Below are 17,391 nucleotides of genomic sequence, written 5' to 3'. Positions count from 1 at the left end.
AGTACATGCACAGCTGCTTATTCAATTAAACACATACAGTATGGAATTTCCATTTGCCAAATATATGAAACATGGTTCATTAGAAAATAAATCAATGTACATCATTCAATAAAGAATTTATTAACTGAAGTTCTTTTCACATAGTGTATAAATATTAATTTATTTCTAATTTTGAAACATTTTATCTTAAAAAAAAAAAAAATGTTGATGTAACTTGTCAAAAGTTAGACAACCCTAGTAGATATGTATGCCTCCCAGCACATATGAAATATCATATACAGCTTAAATATGAATTATGAAAGCATGCTCGTGCACAATGGAATGAATAAACAAATTCCAAAACCATAAAAATAATGTACTGAAAGAAAGGGCTGTAAAGAAGTTTTGAAGATAAAGAATAATACAAAAATATGCTTGGTCTAATAACTATTTTACTTATACATTTTTAAAATACATGAAGTACCAAAGTTGTCCACAAATACCAAAGTTTTCCATCTACACAAATGCATCAGCTCCACTTTCACAGATGTGAGACACTGATGAAATAATTCTTGCATTCAAATGGACTCAGTGGAAGCTAGTCAGCTCTGCTGTTCTACCTTTTATGCATTAACAATGATCAGGTTTTATTGATACTTTGCTGCAGGTGAATAGCAAAATTGCTGTCTCCAGACTGGAGGTAATATCATCTGCCAATGTCACATTTAATTTCACCAAATAGTGCAAAACATATTCTTAACTTTCTTCATATACAAACTTAAAGGTGTGTGTATCTGTCACTGTTTCCATTTTATGGTAATCAGAAATATATAACTGAAGAGGTTCCCCTCCCCCACTCATACATGCACACACACACAGTGTGTGTGCAATGTTTTTGTGCACGAGACACAAGATGAAAATTAAAAACGTGTAACATAAAATAAGCAACAAAGCAGTATAGGTCTTTACAAGTAATCACTGAACTTCTCCATCTGTAACAATCTCGACTTTGATACTGCTAGTGATATTTTCAAAGTCTGGATGTTCATTACAGATTGCCTGGCTATCTAATAACTGCACATTATCACTGGAATTGTGATCTTTGCAAAATGAATTTGGACACTGGGAACATAACACTGTTGACGGTCGTCCACACACATCACAATGGTGCCAGGGACACTCCCATCGACCTAAATATGAAAAGAAAAAACTGGTTAAAAATTATATCCATATCAATAAAAAACTACAATTAACATTTTAATGGAAAGTACAAACAGCATTATATAAACCATGCAGGCACATACACAAATCATAGCATAGATATCTTACCAATACAAAGAAGTATCTTCTGTTTAGTAGCGTCTCCCTCCATTAAAAAAAAAAAATTTTTTTTTTTTACTGATGCAAAAAGGCATATTCTACAGTTTTGGTGTTTACATTATTTGTTTTCGATATACAATTTTATTACAATGGGACATTTATACCTTACTACTACTTCTCATGCAGCTTACATCTTGGGATTTCTAGGTGTTTCCTCCATTGGAAAGATAAGCACCCAGAAAAGAAATCTGTATCATGTATGGAGACAAAATCTTTGTAAGTAAAACTGTAAGATATCCCAAATATGGTGTGTGTGTGTGTTATGGAGGTTTAATGGCGCATAAGCTGCTGAGGCTATAATGCGCTTTCCCAAATGATGCAAGAAACATTTCAGAAATGACAGTGACTGGAGCTAGTTACTCAAGATCACCTAAATAGGCCATGGTAGCTAGATATTACTCATGACAAAGTTACTGTATCCACAGTCTTAAGACAGTTTATAAAAATAGAAAATGAATAAATTTAAAGTAGGGAAAAAAATCATACATTTAACTGAAACAGAGAATGAACAATGAGGGAACTTGCAAATGCTGCTGCATTCTTTCCTCATACACAATGATTTCTAACAGCCACTGGAAATTTAGAAATATATCTAATATACTATACATACAGAGTATGATTTATAATAAAATATTCCACAATGTTCTAAATTTAATAGTTCACACACAGCTGTTATATTCTACAAGTCTATAAATGACTAATTTATAGACTTGGGCAGATGGGCTAAGAAGTGGCAACTGAAGTTTAACTTTGACAAATGCAAAGTACTGCATATGGGTAGAAGTAACCCCAGAGAAACGTACCAACTGTGTGGTACTACACTTAAGGTGGTAGAAAATGAAAGACCTGGGAGTAATTGTGCAGGCAGATATGAAGTTTTCCGAGCAATGCAGACAGGCTGCCAGGTCATAGGGTTTTGTCAATGCTATATAGGAATTTTGCTAGCAGGGAAAAGGAGGAGATTGCCCCTTTGTATAAGGCAGTGGTCAGGCCACGCCTTGAGTACTGCGTACAGGTCTGGAGGCCTCATTTTAGGAAAGATGTAGATTTACTTGAGCATGTACAGAGAAGGGCAACAAGATTGGTGAGGGGAATGAAGGGATCCTCTTACCAAGAGAGGCTTAAGTTCTGCAAATTGCAGTGGCTGGAGACTAGGCACCTGCACGGTGATCTGATTGAGGTGTATAAGGCCTTGAATGGGTTGAGCATGCTGAATTCTGATGGGATCCTTCCACTTGTTCAGATTATAAACCTAAGGGGGCATAAATTCAAATGAAGAAAGGACAGATGTACAATAGATGTGCGGAAATTTGCCTTTAGCCAGCGGGTGGTTAATTGCTGCAACAAACTTCTATCTGTCGTTGTGGAAGTTGATAAGTTGAATAAATTTGAGGAGGAACTGGACAGGCATTTGGAGGGAATGGTGTGATTTTTTTTTTTAGCTGATGCTGCATAAGCTCATACACTTGCTTTCTTGAATCACATGCCACTACTACTACTAGGTACATATTGAATACCTGTGATAGTATAAGAATTGATTAACTTTTTCCAAAAAAATTCAACTCGACGTGGCTAATTCTAAAAAAAAATTTTTTTTTTTTTTGTTTATAAGCAGCATGTCAAAAAGAAAAGATCTGACACTTGCTGAGAAGATTGCTAGACAAGATCAAAAGGCAACCACCTAACAGCAGTGTCAATGGCAACTGGCAGAGACACTTAGAGTAGCAAAAACAACAACAATTAAGCAACAAAATGAACTATGACGTATACGGGCATCATGTGAATGGCAGCAAGGAACTTCACAGAAAAGGAAGCAAGAAGGAAAAGACCTTGATGTAGAAGAGACTAAAAGAATGGTTCTTCATTGTAACTGGATGATGTGTACATATTAGTGGCTCAATGCTGAAAAGTAAAGCAGAGGAGTTTGCTAAAAAGCTGGGGTGCAATGATTTCCAAGCAATGGATGGTTAGGTGTCATGGTGGAAAGCTCAACATGAAATTAAGTTCAAGAAAGGCCATGGCAAGAAGGGTAGTGCAAATTTTGCAAGTGCCGACCATTGGAAATCAACGATATTGCCCAATTTGCTTCAGCAATTTTCCGCTGATGATATTTACAATGCCAATGAAACAGGCTTGCTTTATTGTTGTATGCTGGATGGTTCATTGGTCTATAAATGCAAAATTTTGGTGGGTTCAAAAAAGGCTATGGATCGCATAACTGTGTTATGCTGTGAAACATGTCAGGATCTGATAAATGGAAGTCTTTGGTGATTGGGAAAGAAGCAAAGCTGCGATGTTTCAAGGGACTTAGACTGGATGGTTTACCAGTTATCTACAGCTCTAATAAAAATGCTTGGATGACATCTGAAAATTTTGAGCAATGGCTAAAGAATTGGAATGCTGAACTACAGCAGAACTCAAGAAAAATTTTGTTGCTTCTCAACAATTGCACTGTACACCCTCACTTTCATTATCTGAACAATGTTCAAATTGAATTCTTCCCACCCAACACAACATCCTTGATACAACCCATGGATATGGGTATCATAAAAATCTGAAGACGACATATCACACAAAGCTGGCTAACTATACACTTGAAGCCAATGCAGAAAATCTCTATACATCATCATCAACAGCAAAGGTGACCATTTTACAAGCAATACAATATGCCGCAGATAGCTGGTGGAGATTGATTGCAAGATTATTAAAAAGTTTTGCTCGCATTGACTTTCAGCATTCAGACGGAGAATGCCGAAACAGCACCAGTCAAAACTGAAACTGTGCTGTCACTGCAGCAAGTTACAAATGTGAAGGAGTTTTTGTGTGTCAACGAAAATCTGCAATGTTATGATGAAAATGATCTTGAGGATGTTGTTGATCAAATTGTAGCAAAACACTGCAAGATATCTGAAGAGTTGGCCAGTGATGAAGATGACATGTCTGAGTCTGAGCGAGTGAAACACAAAGATACAACGAAATGTATCTGACTTACGATGCTATTTTATGCAGGAAGGAAACGAAAACAGTCCCATGTCTGCACAGGATCAATGCTATGATTTTGTTCTTATGAAGTTTATTACGGCAGGCCCTCGTTATAATGCGGTTCGCTTTACGATGATTCGCTATAACAACACTGTTCTTATATTATAACCAGTATCTGACTATAACGCTCTCACAAATCACTATAGCGCTCTTTTACAGATGCATTTTTGGCATATTTAATGAAATCATTTCATTTGATGGAGTCGATAGCTTGAAAATGAGTAGCAAAACAGCATTAAAACGTTTCCCATGCCGACTTGAGAAAATTTCCAACGCTTAGTGAAATTTTCTTGCACACTAATTTAATTGCAGTACAGTGACTTGCTACGTAGTTCCGAGTTCAACATTTTAAAAAATTATCAAGTATATTGCTTGTGTTATATGAATTTAACCGAAGTCTAGTCATCACTCAGTACAGTATTAGACATAGTGCATAATGGACAGTTTACTTGAACATTAAATCATAATTAATGCAACCAACGCAGTTACATTTTCGAAGAGGATAAGATGAAAAAGCAACGTCTGGATGCAGTACGAAGACTATAAATGTAAGAAAGAGACTGAATTTGAAAATTAAATTAGACATTTTGAAGCGAATCGATTCCAGTCAATGACAAGTGGATGCATGCCATAATTTCGGACTGGCAAGTTTAACTGTAAGAACAATTATAAAAAATAAAGAATTAATTTTAGCATCGGGAAAGACAGCTGTTCCACTGCAAGCAACTAGGGCTAGGCTGGCTATTAGGATTGAAATGGAGAGACTTTAACTAATTTTATGGAAGATAATATCCAATGCAGAATTCAATTAAGTTTAAATATTATTAAAAAAAAAAAAAAAAAAATGTGGAACCATTTAAAACTAGTAAGAGCTAGTTGAATAGATTTAAAATCCAGGGAGAAGCAGCAAGTGCAGATCAAGGAACCGAAACTTTCAAAAAAGAACTTGTTAAAATTATTGAAGAGGGGTATTATGTGTTTATACTTCTCAACAAGTTTTTAACATAGATGAAGCAGGACTTTTTTTTTGGAAATGAATGCCTAAAAGAAGTTTCATATTGAAAGAAGAAAAAAAAAAACCTTCCAGATTTCACAGCGGTGAAGAATCGGTTGACTTTATTGTTGAGTGGTAATGCTGCAGGGGATTTACAATTAAAACCCCTTTTAGTTTACCAGGAAGAGGGCCAAAGTACAACCCAAAATCAACACATTTTTCATGATTTTAATTGGAATTTTAAGTTTAATTTTGATATGTAAGTAGTTACCACATAATTATATACGTATGTAATGCAGAATATTTTATATGTACAAATATTTGAATATTTTTACCGGCATTTGTGCATCTTTTCACTACCGTTTATTATTGATTAGGAAATATCCTATGGCACAGACTGCAACTCAAATACAATGTTACCTTATGGGAATGCGGCGCCCACTTAGCGTTCTGTTTTTCCGGAACGAATTATCAGCGTTAAGCAGGGATCACCTGTATTTATCAAATGGAACACCTACAAGTTCAAAAACTACAGATATGCTGCTATCCTATTGTTCTTCCAATCCTCAAATTCAGTTCACCCATCTGGAATCCTCACACAAAGACTAACAAAATTGAAGCAGTCCAAAAAATTTTTGTTCCATGTTTAAGTTCCATAATCCCCTATTTTATCACTCAGTATACTATGAATCACTGTGTGATTACTTTCATCTGAGGCCTCTGTTTCGCTAGAAGGGTTATTACTGACATCACCCTTCTAGTAATCACTGGAACTTATGAAGCATCTGATATCCTTAGCAAAATCAACTTCAATGCTCCTTATAGAGAAGTCAGGAACCTTACACTGTTTTGCCTTGACTCAGCAACCACTGACTTTATGAAGTTCAGTCCACTGAACAGAATCAGCAAATGACTCTCTCTGACTTTTCTGACAACTCCCAATCACCGATGAACTCCATACACAAGTTTGCCTCTTCTCTTGAACTGCAAAGTGACTAGCTCTCATCTAATTATTAGTTTGTTATTATTTGTTTTACTATTTTCTATTCTCCAATTAATTAATTATTTGTTTTACCGGTAAATTTACTTAATGCATACCTCTTTTGTACATATGATTTTAATGTTTGAATCTATATCAATGTTTATCTTATTATTGTTATCAACTCTGTTCATTGTTATGCTCTCAGATATACTGTTAATGGTAACCTGTTGTATATCTTGTAATTAATAATAATAATAAAAAAGTTAGTTGAGAGTGCAGCAATCAACTTTGGATAAGTTTGTCATTAAACGTTTTTTTCATTAATTCTAAGTTTTGTTTGTTCTTAATCAGTTCCATTGTAGTTTAATAAATGAGATTTTGATTTGAACGTGTTTTTTTTTTTTGCATTCCCTTAATGGGACCACATTTCATTTTTCCCGACGTGGTCCCATTATCCAGAAAGCACTGTACATAGATTTCAATGAGCATGATCCTTAAGCCTACCTGCATTCACATAATACAAATGACAATTTTGCCAATGCATATCTCTGAGATGATAAAAAATTACCCATTTTCACACAAAAGCAATGTAAAACAGAATATATAAAATCAGCAGCAAGTAATATGATTCTTTATATTCTTTTAAAGAACCTAAGGCAACCAATACACAACAATAACATATAATGTGCAAGCGATTCAATGTATACATTCAATATTTATCCATATTGACTTGGGCCAACAAGACAACGGTGGGAACAAAATACTGAATCTACACAACTACCCTGCTTCAATGACTATTTTTATGCCTAGTTTTTAACAGTGGTTATGCTCTATTTCATTAAAAGATTAACTATAGCAAAGCACTTACTTTACTTTTAAGATACATATGAAAAAAGAGAAAGCAAAACAGAAACATATGGAATGCACAAAGAGTTTGATTATGGCACTAAGAAATGGAAAAGAGGAAATGAACTCAGAGAATGATAGTAACATACTCTATAAAATGAATTCAACAAACAAGAAGTGGTGATGTGGAAGAGTTTGATCAAGCAGAAAATTCATCCATGGGTTAAGGACGTCCATCTCAGATAAATAAATAAAGCTACAGAACACAGATTTGATCCCTAGGTTTATGAGCATTCAGAAATATTTGCAAAATAAAAATATGTAAATATATATGAATCACATTAGTCTACTAGATATGAAAGGTTTAACTGATGATGAACCTGCTTAGGTTTCTGACAAACAGAATATGTATTTTTCATATACATTCAAAGATGAGGAATTTTTTTAGGGATAGGGATGCCAAAAGTGTATCGAATTCTAACCTAAATGACTTTTGTGATAATTGAAAGCAAAGTGGAATAAAAAATGTTGACACTAAATGTACGACGTGGTACCCAAATGTTCCCGAAATTTGAATGTTGCGTAGGAACTACATCTAGTATGGACTTGTGGCACTAGGTAACACTGCATGCAGCCTTTGTGAATCAGTGTGCCACGTGGCATTGGGCTGTATAAAGTCAATGAATATTTATGGCAAGTTCTTTGGAAGTGTGGTTCGCGTAGTTTGCAATGGATGATACGAGAGAGCAATATACTTGCATCAAGTTTTGTTTCCTTCTTAATGATACAGCAGCAGGAACCCCCATAAGAAGTTGAAACAAGCTTTTGGTGACAATGCTTTAGGCCAGATGCAGACCTACTACTGGTTTAACTGTTTTAAAAACGGTCAAATATTGGTTGATGACAAGGAATGCATTGGGCGTCCATCATCGAGCACCACCCCAGAAAATGTCAAAAAAGTCAACACAAAGTTCTACTGCAATGTCCTGAGGCGGTTAAGGGAAGTAGTCAGGAGGAAAAGTCCAGAGAAGTGACACACAAAGAACCGGGTCCTTCGTGACAATGTGCTGGCCCACACATCTCTCGCTATGGCACAGTTTTTGGCATCCAACAACATGACAATTGTCCCCCACCACTACTTATTCTCCAGACTTACCCCATGACTGCTTTCTCTTCCCAAGAATCAAAATAATCAAGCTGAAGGGTTGAAGATTTGACAGCGCAGAGGATATCCAAACCGAATTGCAGGAGGTGCTGAATGCTATGATGAAGAGGGACTTTCAGGATACATTCAAATCATGGGAGAAGAGCTGTGATGGTGTTTACACTCTCAAGGGGACTACTTCGAAAATGACAGTGGCGAATAAGATACAGGGTGAGTCTAATTTATTTTATAAATACTTTTCAGGGACTTTTGGGTAGCACCTTGTAAAACAGGCACCAGGGTTGGATATGGAATCTACCCAATTATATTTAGGGGGGCAGCAAAACAGGTTGGCAAACCTTTAGGCACAATTACAAGAGCATCCTTGGATTTAGGTGAGGTTTCAATGGACTGAAAATGTACGAATGTATCCCTAATTCACAAAGAGGATCAAAGGGTGATGTGAGTAATTTCTGTGCCAGAGAAAATAATGGGCTTACTAGTTAAAAAGTAGTTAAAACGCAGGACCATCTAGACAAGAATGAATTTATATTGAAGTTACAGTTAGCATAGATTTGTTAAGGGGCAGTCTTGTCTGACCAGTCTGTTGGATAATATGACAGCGCAAAAATAATTCTGACATCATATGTTTATATTGCAGAAAAGCTTTGATACTGTTGTACATAAAATAACTGCTGTACAAAGAGGAGCAGTGTGGCATTAAAGGCAAGTTACTGTTATAGATAAATGAATGGTTGAATGGCAGAAGGCAGGGTTGTTATCAATAGGCAGGCACTGCTTGTCTTGGACAAATGTTATAAGTAGAGTCCCCCTGAATTCAGTGTTTCTGGGCCTGTTGTTTTCGATATTTATTAATGATATTGATTAGTGCATATCGGGACTAATGTGTAAGTTTGCAGATGACACAAAGGCAGGTTGGTTAATCATGTCAGGTATGTTACTAGAACAAATCTAAGTACAGGGTGTCTGAAAAGTCCGGAACCAATGGAATTTACACTACATACACTTACTCTCATTTACAATATGGGTTCAACACATATTGTAAACGAGTGGAGAGTTCACCCTGACTCTCCATGCATTTTCTCAGCCGGTGTACCATGTTTTTTTGGATTCATCTCAGCATATTGGGATTGACAGCAGCAGCACAAGCATTGGTAACTCTCTCCCTAATATTACAAAGATCCGACATGATCTCATTTGTACGAAAGAAACTTTTCTTCTTTTTTCAGAATGCTATGCACCATGCTCTTCGGAGCTCCAATTTCAGCACTGGTCCATCTGATGGATTTCTGTGAGCTAGTATGAAACTTAGCAATCACTCCAATTCGAGTGTCTTCACTCACAGAAGGGCAATCACATCGAGACGTTGGTGTGACAGATCTAGTCTCTTTAAATTTCTTTACCAGTTTCCCAACTGCACTGTGTGTTATTGGATTAGTTTCAGGATGGCCAGCATTAAACTCGTCTGCCACTTTCCTCTGGGTCCACCCCTGATGACCACTAAGGAATATGTCCACCCTTTCATCTAGTGTTAATGCCATTTTTCACCTAAAGAAAAACATTTTTACCATTTGTTCCAGACTTTTCGGCCACCCCATTAAATAAATTAAGCAGATTAGAGCAAGTATCTGCGAAAAGATCTAAACCTCCCAAGGACTTCCTAATTAATTTCACATATATATGTGGTCTCAATTCTAATCTCAACGATGTACATTTCCACTTGCAGTCTGCCAAACCCCATGTACTTTTTCTGACAGAATCTCAGTTATCGGTTGATTCATCTACTGCTCATCTCAGATGCCCAAATTATTCGCTGTATGATTCCTTTCGCCTCAAAGGTGGTACTTGTGCATATGTCCATTCTGATATTCCCTGTCAGAGACTTGGCAATTTGGAATCTCCTCTCTTTGATCTTCTCTGGCTTAAAATCTCTCCACCTCACTGTGTCAAATTCATCTGTTGTCTCTACCGTTCTCCCATCTCCACTAACCACTTGGAGCTCTTTGACTTCCTCTCTTTGCAACTTTTAAGTCACACTGACCCAGCAGGTCGAGATGCTGAGGCTTTTGCAAATACTAATGACCTAGCACAGATTGTTCATTTACCTACAAGAACACCGGACAATCCTAATCATACAGCCAATACGCTTGATCTTTTTCTCACAAACAACCCTTCTAAGTACACGGTCGAAGTGAGAGATCCTTTAGGCACATCAGATTACAACTTGGTGATTGTCTCTTCTCCAATGGACCCTTTATCTCATTGCTATTCCCAACCACGTGTTGTTTGGCATTACAAGAATGCACAATGGGATGACCTGCGAGACTTCTTTTCTTCTTTTCCTTGGTCGGATTACTGTTTCAAAACTTCTGATGTCAATGTTTGCTCAGATTGTGTCAGTGAAATTATTCTTGCAGGAATGGAATCCCTTATCCCACACTCCACTTTAAAATCTCGTCCTTTATCTAAACCTTGGTTTTCCAATAAATGTGCTAAGGCTGTCCAAGAGAAGAATTTTGCATATCGTAATTGGCTTGTTTCTAATTCTTCAGTTTCATTTTCTGCCTACACCAAAGCTCGCAACAGTTGTAAAGCAGTTATTAATCAGTCCAAACTAGAGTTTGAACAGGCTAAGAGTAGAAAACTTGCTTCTTGCCCTAATGGTAGCCGAGCATTCTGGTCTCTTGCCAAAGCTATTGGCTGCAACTTTTGTCCATCTTTGCTCCCACCTTTGTCCAAACCAGATGGTTCTGTTGCCACTTCAGCCAAGGATAAAGCTAACCTGCTAGCATCCCATTTTTCTTCCAGCTCAGGTATTAATGATCTTGGTAAAACACCTCCCACCATTCCCAAAACGCTCCATTCAATCCCTCCTGTGGTCTTCCGTCAAAAGGATATCAGAAGGATTTTGATGAATCTTGATGTTAAGAAAGCTCCAGGTCCCGATGGTATTTCTCCACCTGGTCCCAAAACCTGTGCTCCTGAACTTACTACTGTTCTTTGCCGTATTTTTTCACTCTCTTATTCCAAAGGTGTTTTTCCTTCTGCTTGGAAGTTTGCTCATATCCAGCCAGTTCCTAAAAAGGGTGACAAATCCCTCCCATCCAATTATCGTCCCATTGCAATTACTTCTACTCTTTCTAAAGTAATGGAGAAATCAATTAACCACCAACTCTTAAACTACCTAGAAACCTTCTGTCTGATCAACGATCGCCAGTATGGATTCAGTCAGTGCCGATCCACTGGTGATATTCTGGCATACGTTACCCATTTAGGGACTAATTCAATGAAAAAAGGTTCGGTGAAACACAAGTAGTTGCTCTTGCCACCTCAAAGGCTTTCGATCGTGTTTGGCATAAAGGTCTTCTAAACAAGCTTCCATCTTATGGTTTGCTAACGGTTTTTAGTAATTGGTTATTCAGTTTTCTCTCTGATCGCTCACTGAGGGTGATGGTGGTAGATTATTATTATTATTTGGTTTTTAGGAGCATTAGCAACTAAGGCCATATTGCTCCGGGGATATGCGGTGGTCATTTCCTGACCTTTCCGCATCCTCCGATTTGGTGGGCACGGGCTCGAACCCCGGTCTAATCAAGAAGCGTGTGCTACGCACTGCTGCTCCTTCCCACCTGGCTACGGAGGTGCCATGGTGGTAGATGGCTCTCTGTCTTCTAACTTCTCCACTAATGCCAGTGTCCCTCAAGGTTCAGTTCTTTCTCCCAGTCTTTTCCTCTCGTATATTAATGACCTTCTTCCATTGACTGGAAATCCTATCCATAGTTTTCCCGATGATAGCACATTGCATTCCACTTTCCATTTTGAGAAACCTTGTCCTCAACTTCTTGAAAATCTGCTACCAATTCCTTAAATGCCGATCTTCAGGTAATTCTCCAGTGGGGCAAAGACAACTTAGTTGATTTCAACCCTTCTAAAACTCAGTCTTGTCTTATATCTCGCAAAAAGGATTCTTCTGCTCCTATGCTTATCTTTAGTGACACTCCGATTTCTAGGCAAAATGATATATCTCTTTTGGGGATTACCCTGACTTCTAATCTCTCTTGGCACAAGCACATTACAAATATTGCTTCCTCTGCATCTAAAAAACTTGGTTTTCTCTTTTGCTCTCGGCGTTACTTTTCTTCCAAACAGCTGCTCACTCTGTATAAATCGCAAATCCGCCCTGCCATGGAATATTGTTCCCACATCTGGGGTGGTGCCCCCAAAACCTCTCTCAGACTTCTTGATTCCATTGAGAAGAGGGCAGTTAGGTTAATTAATAACTTATCTCTAACAGAGTCTCTCCACTCGCTTTCTCATAGACGTACTGTTTCTGCTGCATGCCTCTTCTACAGATACATCCATGGGCAGTGTTCTTCTGAATTGGCTTCTATAATTCCTGCTCTCTCTTTCAAAACATTCCGAACACGTGCCGCCACTGGCCAATATCCATTTACTGTCCAACTTCAAACCCACAGAACCAACTTTTCATCTTCCTCATTTATTCATTCAACTGCCGTTTTCTGGAACAACTTTCCTTCATACGTATTTCCTGAAAATTACAATCTACAGAAGTTCAAGTCCAATGTCAACAAATATCTTCTTTCATCTTCGTAACCTCAAACCCAAGCACGGTACTAAGTACTATAGGTTCTAATACCTCTTGTGCTTGGGGTTCACATAAAAAAAAAAAAAAAAAAAAGATTGGCTGAGAAAATGGCGGCTGAAGTTCAACATTGGCAAATGCAAGGTGCTGCGTATGGGTAAGCAGTAATCCCAGATTAATGTACGTGACTGTGTGTTTCATTTTCCACTACACTCAGTGTAGTGGAAAATGAAAAAGACTTGGGTCTAATTGTTTTGTCAGATATGAAGTTCACTGAGCAGTGTAGACAAGCTGCTAGGAAAGCCCATGGGATTTTGTCAAGATATACAAGAATCTTGCCAGTAGGGACAAGGAAGTGAGTATTCTCTCATATAAGGCAATGGTTAGGCCATGTCTTGAGTACACACTCGTCTGGAGGCCTCATTTGTAGAAGAATATGGATCCGTTGGAGCAGGTACTGAAGACAACAAGATTTGTGTGTGGGGGGGGGGGGAGAAGAAAGGGTATTCTTACCAGGAAAGGCATTAATTCTGCAAATTGCAGTATCTGGAGACTAGACATCTGCAAGGATATGACTGATGGTAAAGGCTTTGAATGGATAGAGTAAACTCAGTGCTGAAGGAATCTTTCCTCTTGCTCAGTCTATGCATATGAGAGGGCATAAATTAAAATTAAGAATGGTTTGCAGGATAGAGATGTGAGGGAAAATTTATTTTCAGTAAGCAGGTAGCCGATTTTTGGGAGAAACTTCCATCTGGTGTTGAATAGGTAATTGAATCCCCCCCCCCTTTAGGTGATACTGCACGAGCTTGCTTTTGTGTATCATTTGCCACTACTAATATTAATAAACAAATTACTTACCATAGGGAGGCTTAGTCAATCCAAGACAATTAAGGTGATAAGCTTTAGGACAACCTTTCCGATCACACATAACTAGTTCCCCACCTTCGTAACATCTGAAAACATTCATCTTCATGCTTACGAGCTGGGTGTGATTTTCTCTTTCTTTTTGCGTAGCAAGTTATCTTTTGCTTTTTTTTTCTTGATTTGAGGATATAGAGGTCTGTGAAATGAACATTTTATATAAAGTTAAAATTATTTTCGAATTAGTAAGATAATACTTTGGTTTTAAACCTTTAAAAATTTTTTAAGGCATTAAGTACATTATCAAGTTTAGAAATAATATTCTCTTAAATTTACTTTTGAGTGATTATTCTTTTGCTGTTTAACTCTGATGTTTAATCTCCTAGAGCTAAGTTGCAGTAAACCCGTCCCCATCTCTTCCATCAAGCAGTATGATTGATATCATGATGAATCACCATGGCGAGATCCAATCTTCCTTACTTTTCGAGGGGTACAGCTCTAAAACGGTGTTCGCAGGCCAGCTACTAGTTAGTATACTAGACTGGAACCTATTGGTAACTCTCTAGGAGGCTTCCGGATCGGCTAATGTATAATCTTGCTACATCTACTCTGCCAGATACTGAGTGGAGGGAGTCCGAGTAGTGTGTGTGGGGGGGGGGCATGGTCGAGCGCACGTTATGTCAAGGATCTGGGCATATTCTTACCATGTGTACGCATACTTCATACAACATGAATTGTCAAACTAATAGAGCTAACTTATCTGTGAAAAGATCTAAACCTCCCAAACACTTCCTGGTTCATTTCACAAATATACGTGGTCTCAGTTCTAATCTCAACGATGTCCAGTTCCACTTCGTCTGCCAAACCCATGAACTTTTTCTGACAGAATCTCAGTTGCTCAACTTCTTCGCTGTATGATTCCTTTTTCCTCAAAGGTGGTACTTGTGCATATGTCTGTTCCGATATTCCCAGTCAGAGACTTGGTAATTTGGAATCTCCTTCCGGCTTAAAATCTTTCTACCTCATTCTGTCAAATCCATCTGTTGTCTCTACCATTCTCCCAACTCACTAATCGCTTCGAACTCTGACTTCTCTCTTTGCAACCTGACTTTCTCCAGTCCAACTTTCCCAACAGTGAGGTAATTTTCCTTGGTAATTTTAATGTTCACAACTCCAGCTGGCTTCTGTTTCTAGTCACACAGACCCAGCTAGACGAGATGCTTTTGCAATTACTAATAATCTTGCACAGATTGTTCACATCATTGTCCGGTATTCCTACCAGAATACCAGACAATGCTAACCATACAGCCAACGCGCATGATCTTTTTCTCACAAACAACCCTTCTAAGTACACGTTTCAAATCACAAACAACCCTTCTAGGTACATGTACACTTCAGATCACATTGGAGATTGTCTCTTCTCCAATGGAGCCTTTTTCTCACGACTAGTCCAAACCTCATGTTGTTTGGCATTACAAGAATGCAAAATGGGATGATCTGCGTGATTTCTTTTCTTCTTTTCCATGGACAGATTACTATTTCAAAATTTCTGATATTAATTATTTTTTTCAGATCGTGTCAGTGAAATTATTCTTGTAGGAATGGAATCCTTTATTCCACACTCCACTTTAAAATCTCGTCCTTTATCTAAACTTTGGTTTCCAATAAATGTGACAAGGCTTTTCAAGAGAAGAATGCTGCATATCATAATTGGCTTGTTTCCATATTTTCAGTTTCATTTTCTGCCTACACCAAAGTTCGCAAAAAATTGTAAAGCAATTATTAATCAGTCCAAACTAGATTTTGAGTATGTTGTTGTTATTTGGTTTTTAGGAGCATTAGCAACTAAGGCCATACTGCTCCGGGGATGTGCGGTGGTCATTCCCTGACCTTTCCGCATCCTCCGTATTTGGTGGTGACGGGCTCGAACCCCGGTCTAATCAAGAAGCGTGTGCTACACACACTGGTGCTCCTTCCCACCTGGCTACGGAGGCGCCATGATTTTGAGTAGGGTAAGAGTAGAAAACTTGCTTCTTGCCCTAATGGTAGCTGAGCATCCCCCCCCCCACTCCTCACTTGGTCTCTTGCCAAGCTATTGGCTGCAACTTTTGCCAACCCATGCTCCCACCTCTGTCTAAACCAGATGGTTCTATTGTCACTTCAGCCAAGGATAAAGCTGACCTGCTGGCATCCTATTTTTCTTCCAACCGATGTATTAATAATCTTGGTAAAACAACTCCCACGATTCTCAACATGCTCCATTCAATGCCTCCTGTGGTCTTCCGTTAAAAGGATTTCGAAGAATCTTGATGCTAAGAAAGCTCCAGAGATCCTGACACTATTTCTCCACTTGTTCTCAAAACCTGTGCTCCTCAACTTTCTCCTGTTCTTTGCCGCCTTTTTTCACTTTCTTATTCCAAAGATGTTTGCTCATACCCAGCCAGATCCTAAAAATTGTGACAAATCCCTGCCATTCAATTATCATCCCATTGCAATTACTGATATCTACCTCCTACTCTTTCTGAAGTAATGGAGAAATCAATTAACCGCCAACTCAACTATCTAGAAACCTTCTGACTGATCAACAATCGCCAGTATGGATTCCCTCGGTGTTGATCCACTGGTGATATTCTGTTTTACACTGATCAGGCAAAACATTATGACCAGCAAGTCGTTATGCAAATTGAAGCAACTGCAGGTGAACTATGGTGCATGCACAGGTCAGGACGGTATAAAAAAACACCTGATACTGAGCTCTGTTAATCAGTGTTACTCTTGTTCTACAGATGGGAAAGGCAGCGGACTTAAGCGAATTTGACAAAGGCCAAATTTTAATGGCCAGACGACTGGGTCAGAACATATCCGAAACGGCACGGCTGGTAGGATGTTCATGGTTAGCCGTGGCTAGTATGTATCGAAAGTGGTCTGAGGAGGGGAAACCCACAGAACTTCCGGCAAGGTGTTGGACGACCACGGCCGAGGTGTTTTGTCTTTGATTTTTAGGAGCATTAGCAACTAAGGCCATACTGCTCCAAGAATATGCGGTGCTCATTCCCTGACCTTTCCGCATCCTTCATATTTGGCGGTGACAGGCTCGAACCCCGGTCTAATCAAGAAACGTACGTTACACACTGCTGCTCCTTCTCACCTGGCTACAGAGGCACCCCCACGGCCCAGTGATGCTTGAGTTGAGCGCAGGCTCTCCTAGATGGTACGGGGCAACAGTGGCACAACTTGCTGGTAATTGGAATTCTGGTGACGAGAGTAACGTGTCGCAACACATAGTATATCGAATCCTGCTGAAAATGGGGCTGCGTAGCCGCAGGCCACTCCGAGTGCCCATGCTAACCACGGTTCACCGATAACAGTGCCTACAATGGGCACACAAGCATTGAAACTGAACCTTGAGTGATTGGAAGAAGGTCGCCTGGACCAATGAATCGCATTTCCTGTTGCACCATGTGGATGCCCGGGTATATGTGTGTGATTTACATGGGGAAGTGATTGTTATTTGTTATTTGGGTTTTTTAGGAGCA

At 38.6% G+C, this 17,391-nt stretch overlaps 1 protein-coding gene across 1 annotated transcript in view; it reads right to left on the bottom strand.

Annotated features, from left to right (window-relative positions):
* Window positions 1-413: 413 nt before the first annotated feature.
* NSD (Nuclear receptor binding SET domain protein) overlaps window positions 414-17,391 on the bottom strand; it is a 402,839-nt gene continuing 385,861 nt past the window's right edge. The window contains 2 exon segments of the mRNA XM_090385568.1: window positions 414-1,169; window positions 13,853-14,054. Coding sequence (XP_090241694.1) covers window positions 955-1,169; window positions 13,853-14,054 — 417 coding nt within the window. The 3' untranslated portion in view covers window positions 414-954.

Source organism: Mastigoproctus giganteus, chromosome 11, assembly GCF_048544385.1.
Source record: "Mastigoproctus giganteus isolate SK-2022 chromosome 11, ASM4854438v1, whole genome shotgun sequence".
Lineage (NCBI taxonomy): Eukaryota > Metazoa > Arthropoda > Arachnida > Uropygi > Thelyphonidae > Mastigoproctus > Mastigoproctus giganteus.
Note: the sequence above shows the minus strand (reverse complement) of the source record. Positions and strands in the feature narration are given on the sequence as shown.